The sequence below is a fragment of the Varroa destructor genome, unplaced genomic scaffold (genome assembly GCF_002443255.2).
Source record: "Varroa destructor unplaced genomic scaffold, Vdes_3.0 BEIS01000001.1, whole genome shotgun sequence".
In the NCBI taxonomy this organism is placed as follows: domain Eukaryota; kingdom Metazoa; phylum Arthropoda; class Arachnida; order Mesostigmata; family Varroidae; genus Varroa; species Varroa destructor.
This window is the reverse complement of record NW_019211454.1, coordinates 75,035,811-75,048,662: the sequence shown is the minus strand read 5'-3', so window position 1 is coordinate 75,048,662 and position 12,852 is coordinate 75,035,811. Positions and strand designations below refer to the sequence as shown.

Genomic DNA, 12,852 nt, shown 5'->3' with positions numbered 1-12,852 from the left:
ACGGTCCTGTTTTATAGTAGGAGAAGAAACATATTGATGGTTGAAATCGGTTCGAGACTGACAGCATAACATAGGGCCCCGTTGGAAACTAGCAGTCGACAACGTCATTGACGTCTCCATTGTGCCTTACGGTTAGATATCAATGGAACAACCTTACGATGTTACACATTGTTGGAACAGATTCCGTAAGTGGTACCCAGTCGAATTATTATATACGCTTTGTATTCATGTTGTCGTGAATAGGCCAGCAGATTCAACCGCCGACGGCGTACCTCATCGTGCAGTAACCGGATCTATATGTGCCATGATTATTACATTAACACACCCCACGGGAATGGCTCTGACATAGGCTATTCAGAAAAGGAAGTAAAAAAAGCCCAACAACGTCTCATCTGACCGCCATCGATAGTTCATTTGCAGACGACCTGCTGGATGTTTCCTCTGAAAATTGCCAGTAGCCACGGTAGCCTCAAGCAAGTCGAAATGCGCGGCAGATCGTAATTTTATATAGAGACAATTGAAAATAATGAATCAACGCCAAGGCTCTCACACGGTGTTTGTGCGGAATGTTAATGAAACTTCCTGTCATGAGCAGTCACACCGTCAAGCGTCCTACGATTGTACTCTCAATACGCTATAACATTCCTCAGTAATATAGTATCATCTAGTTCGTATGGCTGGTTAGAAAGTGGTGCAGCCGTATGCCGTATGTTTTACGTGTCAGCAATGGACGGAGCTTTAATCAAGCATGCGCCAGTTGTTTACTAATACACAATTTATCTATATGTTAACATGTGCGAACGTCTCTGCAATTCCAAAATTTGATGTAGAACGTGTTCGTCAATTAAGTTTCCTCTTTGTGCTCCTTACTAGCGCGATTTGCTAGATGAAAAAATTGAATCTATCTATACTGCCATACGTTGGTTTCTTGGGACGAAATGCGTCCAGGTGTATAGATAATTATTGTGTTTTCAATCCGTTATAAAGGAGGTGTCGCTTAAAGCAAGAACACGCTGTACCAAATGAATATATTACGGCTACCAACATCTCTGTCATTCTACTTTTACGTAAAGGACCGCATCAGCATCCTTTCGTTGTGGGGTGTAATGAGGGGAGTTGTTGGACTATATATATAGATTAAAGTCTGTTGGAGACATAGACGCCGGAGTCAGTTACTAGCAAGTACCTCACGATGTGAATCATTCAGGCCGCTTTTGAAAAGTGATTGTCTGCTCTGAGGGCTTCGAAAGCTCCTGGCCTGTCGTTATCTATATCAAAAGAGGCATTGAAAAAGTCCACAAGATGTAACGGGACGGCAGCTATATAGACTACTGATTATTTTTACAGTGGCAACGTTCGGGCAACCAGACGACGATTTGGCATTATTTCTGCGCTGAGTGCTTTTTGTTTTTGGACGAAACACTCTCTACTCTAACTGACCTACCTTAAACTGCCGTCACAAGGAAGGTTAAATATGTTAAACATTAAGTGGTGACAGACTGACTAGTTTTGAGCTTCTGAAGAAATTTAGGGGTGTTAGATCAGTGAAGTGACGGCCACAAAGGGCGTTGGTTCCTATGAATCAGTTGGTTGAAGAAGTGGTCACAGAGCAGGCAAATGAAGCACTGGTGGTCTCCGCGTGGGACTCGAGCTCCACGCTGCGCTACTGCTGCTGCAATTAAACAGCGTCCCTTGTATTCCGCACGTCCAATGTGGGCCAGATTAATGGTTAAGGTTAGGGGTTAAGAGTGCGCTTAATGGGCATATGACCACCTACTATCGTGTAGTGCTTTTATAAATATAACCCGCGTTGCTACCGTAGACTTCTCGATTGTGAGAACAATACGTTTAATCGTTATTAAAGCAAGGTTTTCTCCGTCTGCCCTAAAAGGTTTTCAATTTAAAAAGTAAAGGTACCCTTATGTCTCATTACACATATAACAGACGTCTGCTCATTCGCTCCTTCTGGTTCTGGAGCAAACCTACTTTTTTTTAAACAAAAACCATAGACTCATGGGTGCGGCGGTAGAAAATTAGCCTACAGAACATGAACCAAGGTTCGCTATTTCTATTCTTTCCACCCAGGGCGAATCACACCAAGACTAGACTCTCCTTCAAATTTTGCTCGAAATCGGCGGCTTCTGTGATAGACAATTTCCATGGGGTTTCTGAAAATTAGCTGGATTTTCCGTTTAGTGTCGTTTGGATTTCGTTGAAGAATCCCACCAAGTAAAGTAGAAGTACCTCACTCGAGCCTAGATTTGAAAGGCACCAGAAATTCATCAAAACAGCCGTATAGGATAGTTCAGGATCTTTGAGACGAACGTCAGCGATTGTTTTTGCTAGGACTGTATCTATTACCGACGATATCGGCAAGATAGGGTAGTATTTTTTAAAACGTAGCACTTTTTTTTTTTGCACCTTTTGGCCCGTCTGAGAATTTTTATTTTTGGGACGTTTGCCGTATCATCAATGCAGGATTTTGATTCTTTTTTTTTTTGATTGGTCGTTATTTTTCGTATGGAGCGGTACCTTCACGAATCTATATTCATTAACATTCCCTTATGCACAGTTACTATTAGAGTAGTAGTTTTTAAATTATTATTATTATATAATTATTGCGAATTAAAGTTGTAATGCAAATGAACATGACCGTAAGAACTAACGTTTCTCGCGTATGCAAAGAACTTCATTGTTTTTTGCTTAAATAAAAAAATCTTGGAATCATAAGTAAAACTCTGAAGTATAAAAAAAATCCTTATGTTATTACACTTGTAGTGTATGCTTTTAAGGTTTAAGATCAATAAAAGATATGATAGCTTGTACCTTTACAGATTTATTATGATGGCTCGTTTCATACAAGATTATAAACGTTTTGGGTCACCCCGAATCGATAATGAATTGCTTCGCAAATGAGTATTTGGTTGCAGGAAATCTCTCTCAGGAGGCTCTAACATAGCATAAAGAAAAATCCACGATAGAGAAATGACAATGCGGACTTCAAGGTTAATTGTTACCGTTTAAAAGTGCATTTCTAATGATTCTCCTTTTTCGACCAAGTCTATCAGGACAATCAGGCCAAAAAATTAGACCGGTGTTTTGCTGTTCAATTCTTAAAAATAAAACAGCAGGTCGTCTTTGATTTCTCACTGACAAGAAATTTTTCATCCTTGATACAAAAATGAACTGCGGCAAAAACCACCACAAAAACTGGCTCAGGCCTGTTGCGGGTAGAAGCAAACCCCTGACAAAAATTCGTGCCCAGAGTGTGGTGTCCAGCGAAGGAAGCGTTACGTCATTCTGTTTCCGCAAACGTCGAACGTATCGTTAAAGCAGTTTACCCATTTGTATTACAAATAATTGTGCGACAGTAAACAGTGGACGCGTCTGAAAAAAAACACGCGTCTTTCAGTAAGATAGTGCACCGGCTCAGATTAGTATACCATTGACTGCTCAAAAATACAGGCATGTTTTGGGAAGAGCATCAAACAGTCCAAATCGGAAGGCATTGGATTTCTATGTATGGAGCGATATCGAACGAAAATCCAACAAGTTTCGGCATAACAGCGTCTACTTACTCGAAATCGTGAGAAGAACATTTGAAACAAGCCTGTAAACGGTTTAGCATCTAGATGAAAACCATAACTGTGCTTGGTGGTACATATACTGGGTAAACATGACCATCAGGAATGACACTTCCTCTGTTCTAATTTTTTATATAGATACGATTTTAACAACAAAGAATAAAAAGTCCCAGTATACACACATCTCTATATATATATATATATATATATATATATACATACAGAAGCCCACTGGTCGTGATAACCCTTTACATTTTGTCCAGCGATTCTTAAAGTGTTTCATTCTGCTTCGCGAACGTTTCAGTGATTCTTGAAGCAATTACGGAATAATAATTTGTGATAACAATAAACCTAAATAAAAGAAAATCTAGTCGACCTCTTGGCCAATTTCCTTAATCCACTCTCGTAAAAGTAAATGATTGCCTTCTCCGTCCGCATATGCGTCGATCATTTAACTTAATCGATATAAGCTATTACATATATTTCTATATATTAAGTTGGTAAAAGAATAACGCTAGTTTTTTTTTTACATAAGAAAAAAACAATACATTTCACTCGAATTTTAGAAACAAGTTAAATCATTTAGTATGATTTTTTCCACGTCAATTCTGGGAAATATAATGGGTGAATCCCAGCTCTTACAGAGCAGCTTTAACAACTAGTCACGATCAGACTAGAGTTGTCATGGAAAGGGACAACTCTGCCCTTTTTGTCAAATTTTTTCCACCGGATTACGTCGTTTCTTAGCTCTAGGCGGCTGGTTCATGCGGTGTGAGGTGACTGCCAAAGGCAAATCTCGGCATCCTTATCGGCGCTTTGGCTTAATTGTAGAAGTACGCGGATTTACCGTAGGCACGCATTCTTTCTCCTGCTTTATATTGATGTGTAGGCTTCACTTCTCCTCACTTGTAACAATTCTATGTAGGAAACCGTTATTATAGTTTCGTGTGTATCTGTATCGGTGAACGTATCAATGGAGACAAGGCCTCTTTCTTCTTGCGTCCTGCATCTAGTTCATGAAGCGCTCATGTCCCAATTTTTTTGTTTGTAAAATAAATTCAAAAACTCTAATGATAATCGAGTGTTTACAGCCCATCATCTTGCAAAATTAAAGAACGATTTGCCCTCTAAGGTCGTAATCAAGCTCAGATTGCCGATCGGAGTAAGGCACCTTCTCCATATTAATAGTTCCATCTAGAACTTAAATAGCAAAACACCTTTAAGCAGTCCTCTCAGGCACGAAGTTTACATCGTGTGTGGTACGGATACCTAGGTGTACATTTAAGGTAATAAAAGATGAAATACAAAAGGTATTTAAAATGCACTTGGTGCCACCATGAACATCTATCCTTGAGATAAAGTTTACCATAGGACCAAATTACAACGGACTTATAGTTAAGAGGGAGCATTCTGAACAGTATAAGAAATCAAAAATACTGCAGAAGGAAAGAAGAATGGGAACGCTAAAAGAAAAGAGTATTTCTTTTTACCAACTTATAATATTTCAGAAACTTTTAAATAGCCTCCTACAGGTTTCGTACTTTAATTCGAAGAAGTCTGCCTTGGCGAGCACACCCTGTACTGGAAATTCTACCTCTGCGAAAAATCAATAATGTAAACGTAATACTAAAAATGTGGTAATGCCTACTAAGGCATAGATATATATATTAATAAATTTAGGATTTTTTTGCATGCTTTGCTTTTAAAAGTGTGTATAGACAAAGTCAGATATTTTGAGGACTTTGTTTTTAAATGCTCATTTCTGATAAGTATGCTTATTATATATAAGTTCCGTTCGCCTTTATTACAGCTTTAAGGCCTAAACTCACTAGCCATTTTTAAAAGACTCATTCTAAAACCCGCAAATAGCTTTTTAACAGTAGCTGCGCCTCAAACAATATTAGTAAATTCAGACTCGTTAAACTCCCAATACACTCGATATAAAAGGAACAGCGAAATAGAATATTGAGATGATTGGCCGAAAGATCCCATTAAGGTGTGACTGTTGGAGTTCGTCTAGATAATATTATTGGCATTAGATAGTGTCCTTTAAAATAGCCGCTAATTTCTGCATAAAAACATCGGAATCATTAGAAATGTATTTTTTTGTATCATTTTCGGTCCCTTAAATCTAACCTTTATTGAGGATAGTTCGCGTTGACTCATGGAATTTTCTTTAGAAACCGCATAACAATAACCTCGACCATTCATTTTAGACAGGAAAAAGAAAGTTTATACCTTTTGTCCCATGTAAAAAAAATATACATTAGCTGATACTGGCTCAGGTCACGAAAATGACGCCGCTTTTTTCACCGTGGTGAGTTGTAGTTTTGTTCGAGAAGGAATTGGCTTTCGTCTGGCACTAAGAATAGCGGACGGGCGTCCGCCTACTATGGTAAACAACATCGCAAAGTTCGTCCAAATTTAGACGAGGCGCCTGTACATTGCCCAATAAGGATCTGTACACCCCTTGCAAATACAACGCATGTTAATTTTTCGAAATTAGTAAAACCTCTCTGCGAATGACATTCATGCATACGAGGCTGCCATTTGAAAGCGGTGAGGCTTTTACGCCTACGCAGTTGTTCATGATTCCGTCATTGTGTAATAATGGTTCATATCCCAATTTAATTCTCATAAAATATAAAAATGAAACACGGATACAGGGAAATATCCTAGGGAGAGTATACGACAGCAACGTCAAGTGTTCCGCTTTTAGCCAAGCGGAGTAGAACGCTCAGAACAAACGCATATGGCAAAACTGCCAAACGTACCTGGCCGATGTGCTGATTTAATAAAATGAGTTACCTCTTTCCCCGTAGAAATCTTATTCTGCTAAGACACAAGCCGTAACACAATGGTCTGCTTCTTCCTGCTTATTCCCTTTAGCCACTGTTTGCCGTCGCTGTTCTTCATTCTTCGTGGAAATGTGCTCACACATTACCGGGGTGTCTCCTGAGTTGCCGCCATTTGTATTCCAATGTCTTGCAGTTGTCCATTGCTAACAGAGTGACGTCAGGAAAAATTTAAGGGCTACTGGCCTTCGAAAACGCAGACGAAAATCATTCCTGTAACTTGATTAACCAACGTGCGGAGCAGCACAACATTGGGTATAGATTTTTACCGACAAAATAACGGTATCTTCAACCGGCAGAAATGACGATATCGGTGACACTACCTATAATAGCACAAACACCGACAATGTCGTTACGTCTGACGATATACAACGCAACCTAGGACTCAGAGACGCAATGGAGTAGAACTGCACCGACGGACAGGAGCTACGCAGACATTAAGCGATCGACCAGTCTAATAATTCGACGTGGCAGGCTGATGGTAGACGCCGGAAGCTAGATATGGGACGAAAAAATTAACCGATTTTTTGTTAGTAGATGGTATAATAACCGCAACGGGGCTCTACAAGCACGAGAGAACTAGAAATAAAAGTCTGTCCACGTTTCGCTTACAGAAATTCCCGTCTTTCATTATACGTACTCTGTAGAGCGTGGAAACTGCTGTGATACGTATAGTTCGGGCTGAAGGTTTGAGCGGGAGGGAATTAGGTAGCAAGCGAGAATACCTAAGCTCTCGTACGCTTCATACGTTTCTGCATGTACGTTATGCTGGCAATAAGATTTATCATTGACCCAGCCTCACAGCGAAAATGACGCAGATGGCTACAAGATTCGCCACGCGACAACCACCTATATTTAACAATTTGTATGCTTGACTTAGATAGAATTTCTCTCTCTTTGTCATCCTGTTAACCATGTCCGCGGCTTTCGCCTTTTCTTCGTTTCGTTTCGTTGATAACTTGTTAAGTAAAGTAGATTTTATAAGATAATAATTATTATAGGGTTTATGTGAAACCCCGAATCGTAGCCGTATTTCAGTTCTAACCTTGCCCACAGCTCATTAGGAAATGTAGATGGAACTCTGTAAAAGCTCATGGTCAGGTGCTCCGACAACGATCCCCTAGGGTCACCACAGATTGACCCAAATAAATTTATACAAATCTCCTGCGTCCAATATGCGTTGAGCCAAAATTTTACATTCGACGAAATAGCTTTGTTTGCCGATATGTCCTACATTTAACTAATCAGCATTGAGATTATGCATTAAGATAATAAAGAACGAACACATCGATGTCTCACGTTTACAGATGTCAAATACATGTTTATTGACTTGAGGATTCTTGCCACTGCAATTGGTAAAATTGAGACAGTATGATAATTAATTATTTGCAAGGGACTCAGTTTTTTTTTAATTGCTTTAAGTCGGTAAAAAAGTGCTTTTTCTTATCTGTAACGCAATTACGTAGAAGACTTTTTGCCATAACCGCTCGTGAGTATAGCTCGCGTCGTCCAGCTTGGGGTACCCAGACCGCTTGCCCTACCTCTTACGTGCTGTTCTGTGTATTCTTATGCGATCTTGGAATTGGGTGATTTTGTACAATGAGAACTGTTACGCCGATTCGGGAGGTTTAGCAGAATTCTACTGTAGCAGTGTCGCAGAACTTGGCAGAAAACTCTGTTTGATTTGTTTCTTATCGTTCGTTGGTTACCCCCCCCCCCCCGCACATCGCGCCCGCTTTTTGGAAGGCTTTGATTAAACTCGAAAATTTTGGAGCGATGGACAAACCACCCATTGCTCGTTTAGTTGCTGTTGTTTGCAACGCCGTACATAGGGGGCGCATTGCGTTATCAGTAGAGCGTGAGATAGTAGCGGTAGCTTTCTTGGGGTCTTGCTGGGTTGCGGAGTGTGTGGCTGGTATGGTCACAATAGTTTCCTGTATTATTCACAAACCCCTGCACAAAAGCGATATGGTGGCACGAGTAGAGGGTGCAAGTCAAAAGAACGGATGGAAAGGAAGGCGGAATTACGAAAGTAAGAATTGGGAAGATTCTGCGTGTGTTTGTATAATACTTTACTATGGCAGGTATATGTCATTGTATGCTACGTTACTTAATGTTGCTATTACAACTGTTAAAGCCGCAGTTTTCGTAAAAACATATTCTTTATGGAGTTTCCTTTGTTGTGATGTCCATATCATTACACCACTGACCTTAATTATGAATGGTTGTACGCTCTATGGGCTCATTAACATGCTTAAATTTACTCGAAAGCGAATCTATTGCTTATATCAAAATATCAATAAACTTTTAACAGTACTAGAGTCTGGGTCGCTCGGAAATATGGCAGATAACATGAAAATCATACATATCGAGTAGCCGTAGGATTTTTCTATTTCAAAAACGAAGGATCGAACAGGCAGAACGAAGATATAAGAATAAGTGCTACCAAAAAAAAAAACGAAAAACATAAAAAATATGAACACGAGCTCCGGAGAATGATAGGTGTCATTCAGCTACCACAATCGATGATGGCTGAAGATCGAGAAGGCCTTTAGGCTCATCATCCTCTAATAATTACAAATGCGCACCCATCGTCTTTTGGAGAAGCGAGGACAGTGTGTGACAGCTAGTACAGCATAGTTTGAAAAAATTTCTACGTATGAGCTTTTGTGTCTGTCGAACAGAAGAGTGTTCAATAGCTATAAAATGAGATTTGTTGATATCAAGTTATTGAGTGCTTGTTTGATCGCACTACGCTTTCCTTATCTTTTTACAATGCACCGATGCAAACATAATAAAAAATTGTCACTAATTGTTCTGGTTGTTGCAGCGACAACTTATCTAGATGAGAAGGCAGCTTCTGCAGTTACAATAAATGCAAGGACAAGCTTAGGGTATCTATAGGTAGCCTAGCGGAGGGGATGTCCTGCTTCTGGTGCCGCTACTACGAAATATGTGGGTGGTGGAAACTGGTGAAAGTGAAAGAATCCTTAAGGGGCGTGACCAAAGAATGGAGAATTAGACGCTATAGTTATTCATCCTGTCTGCCTTCTCCTTGCTAAATACCACCTAGTAAACTCTAAATATGGCTCGTTTCATGGTGGCCGAACAGCAAACGGCAGCTTCATGCAAACAACGATGGCAAACGACAGGTTGGGAACGTTGCCATTAGTTGCAGAAGCAATAACCACCTGCAAGCACGATATAGGCTTGTATAATAACGATGCAATACGACGCTTTATGTAGAAATCTTTTATGTTAGAAAAAGCGGCACAACATCGCCCTCTACTCCTACTATTCTGTTAAGAATCTGTGCTATAAGATTGGAGCTGCCTAAGATTTAAAGAATTTATTTATGTAAAATGAAACAAGAATGTTCATTTCTTTAATTAAATATATTAATTTCAACATTTAGCAATCAGGTATAAATTTACATCTGAATGTTTTCACAGAATATATATATTTATTCGGCTTGTTTGATCGTAGGCTATTCGCTGGCTTCGATAAAAAAAAGTTTTGAAAATAATGTAATTGATGCTTGATGGCCTGCAGGCGTCATATATATACATATATGACCGGCATGTTAAGGTATCGGATATATTTTTATCCACATTCACGTAATAAAAATGGTAATAGTTACCCCGTCGCAGAGCGAAATCGTTCGACGATTGTATTACGTTTTCAGGACAGGACTAACAAATACAGGACTTCAGTTTGCGTTCGAACTTCAAATATAAGTTCGCTAGGAAGACTTCAAACAAGTGTACTGTGTCAGACAAAAACTCTACAACTGAAAATACTAGCCAAACGTATAATAGCTTGCGAAGTTTGAAAATGGCTTCCTAGAGTCAAAGATCCTTTTAGTGTAAAGAGCTTTTCAACGCTATAAAACACTTGACCAGCAGCGAGCAAAACGAGGCGCACGGGGAAATCGCATGGCTGCGAGGCCAAACGTTCAGGTTTCACAGCTTTCCTGGCGATAATGCTCGAGATGCTGAAGTGCGTTATCGCTTACGACTTGGGAGCCGTGGGCTACAACGCACTTCAAGTCGAGTTCCTGCCAAAATCCAAGGATCAAAAACCTATAAACGAGTAATTAGAAAAGGGAAACATTGAACAAAACATCTATTATATTCTTAACAAACCAAAAGCCAATTTCGCTTTTCGGAATAAGCTGTTAAACGGAAATGGCGGTTTTGGTCGACGTCAAGAGAAGTTCATAATAACATGAGAGGTTTTGGCGTTTTTAGGTGTCCCTTTCCCTCCATCACACAAGCTGACGATCAGCGAGGTGTTCGATGCAAAGACCGGCAAGCCACGCGTCGACGTCCTTAAGCAGCACTTTATCCATGAAGGCCGCATTGAGGAGGCAGCTGCTCTTAAGGTCATCAATGAGGGCGCTGCCCTCCTGCGCCAGGAGAAGACTATGATCGACATCGAGGCACCTGTCACAGGTAAAAGTGGACATACATACAATAATAACGATAAGACCTGAAATGACAATATTCTCTATTTGGCATTGTTTAATAAATCGAAAACTAGATGTCTAATGGTTACTAGCAATCGTTACGGCTGTTTCTGCCTATGAGATAATGAAACAAGCAAGCACCCGCTAGACAGTTTCGGTGACACATCAGTTCGTTGATCATTGGTCTCTCTATATTGCATACTGGTAACAACGTACTTCCGTCGTATCAAATCATCTTGTTGCTTTGGATACGGAAAGGTTTCCAGCAAATCTCGACTAATTGTTTCCCCACCGATTATTCATATATGGTATTCTTTCATTTCTGTGCCGTTGTTAACTATTACGAAGTACTGAAGTAATTTTTTTTTTGCATAAATTTTATGCATCACGATTTTGTTTAAAGCAAGCTGAAGACCAGCGAAACTTTCTTATTTTTGTTTATCGTACAAATTTACGTATTCAGCTTCTGCGGTCAGTGACATCCCAAGTAGGCCACTCCAGTTAGGAATAATTAAGTGAACTTTTGCATGAAGATACTGAGTTCTGTTGGCCGAAGCCACCAATTAAAATGACGGCCTGATGTCGAAGCAACAACAGATGTTGATTAAGTTGTTCAGCAGGATCAGTGAATATAGTTATGCCCTTTAAACAGAAAAGAATGGCCTAAACGTTGCCTACCGCTATCGTCGAAAACAGCCGATGTCACAAGAGAGCAAATAAATATTAATACATTTGTCAAAGGCTCTTCTATCACATGACTTATGATGGCTACACTGACTTGGTATAACTCATCAATTTTACGAAATAATATTACCTAATGACAACTATTTAAATAGCCCCTATAACTCTACGGGGTTGTATAGGCCAAAAGAGATAATAATTTTTAGGTGAAATTTTTAGGTGATTTTTAGGTTAGACATCCATTACTAGAGGAAAAAAAGCTTGTTTTTCTAGAAAAGGCTGTGCAGTGCAAAAAAGGCTGTGTGTAATTCATAACTATTTAGTGCAAAGTTCAAAGATCAGGATTCAACTACTATGGCGCACCTGAAATACTGGTAGGAACGGGTAAAGCATCAACACACGAGTTACATTTTATCCTAGAAGTGAGAAGTAACAGTAATAATCTGCGCATTGTCTTTTATACTAACTGAAGCTTGTGAAGCCATCGTGTTATAAAGATGGCGGGATCTCTTCAGGTGTGTTGCTATGGTGCCCGTAGCCTTAAGACCATTGCTATTTCAACATTTTCAACGCAATTGTTATAACTTGGGATTATGATGCCGGCTCATAGGTCTATTGAAGAAAAACCCAGTCAAATCCAGCAAAACGCCAAAGTCGAATACTAAGCAATCAATCAAAAAAAATATAATATACAGTATTTCACATCGAGGCTGAGTCTCGCAACGTAAATCTGCCCTTCGCGGGGAGATTTACGTTGTGACGTGAGCCCTTCCCTAGATGATTCCCGTGGCAATATCTCTCGGTTCGGATCCGATGACCGAAAGTGAATCGCAACTAAAACTATTACGGTTATACATGATTCGGGCATAAATCATGATCCATTGTAGATTTTAAACCATAACCGCGATTATTTGCGTCGTGGTGTATATGTTTGACCGAGCTATGCGTTGCCGAAGACTCAGTTCAGCTTTCCATATATACGTATTTGTACTAAACTGAATTGTGCTTTAAGGGCACTTAGATCCTTTAGTTTCTCTATTAAATTCGCATCGGAGGCAGCCGGTTTCGTCTAGGCTTCCATACAACGGCCCATATGGCCTCACCTCATCCTGGCTTATATAATAGCTCTCAGTGTAATAACGTCTGTAAATCATAACTCGCCTTTAATTTGATTTTAAAAATATAGCTTGAGCAGAGGCACAATTGAATGAAATTTATTATTCTTTTTCTGTATTGCTCAATAAAAACTCGATAAAGTACAAAG

General features: G+C 39.7%; 1 protein-coding gene across 7 annotated transcripts in view; it reads left to right on the top strand.

The window, feature by feature from the left end:
* LOC111243269 (serine/threonine-protein phosphatase 2B catalytic subunit 2-like) overlaps nt 1–12,852 on the top strand; it is a 74,150-nt gene that overhangs the window by 42,857 nt on the left and 18,441 nt on the right. For all 7 annotated transcript variants that reach the window (XM_022788542.2, XM_086978346.1, XM_022788543.2 and 4 more), the window contains one exon: nt 10,690–10,893. In XM_022788542.2, the coding sequence (XP_022644277.1) occupies nt 10,690–10,893 (204 nt within the window). The remainder of the gene's footprint in view (nt 1–10,689; nt 10,894–12,852) is intronic.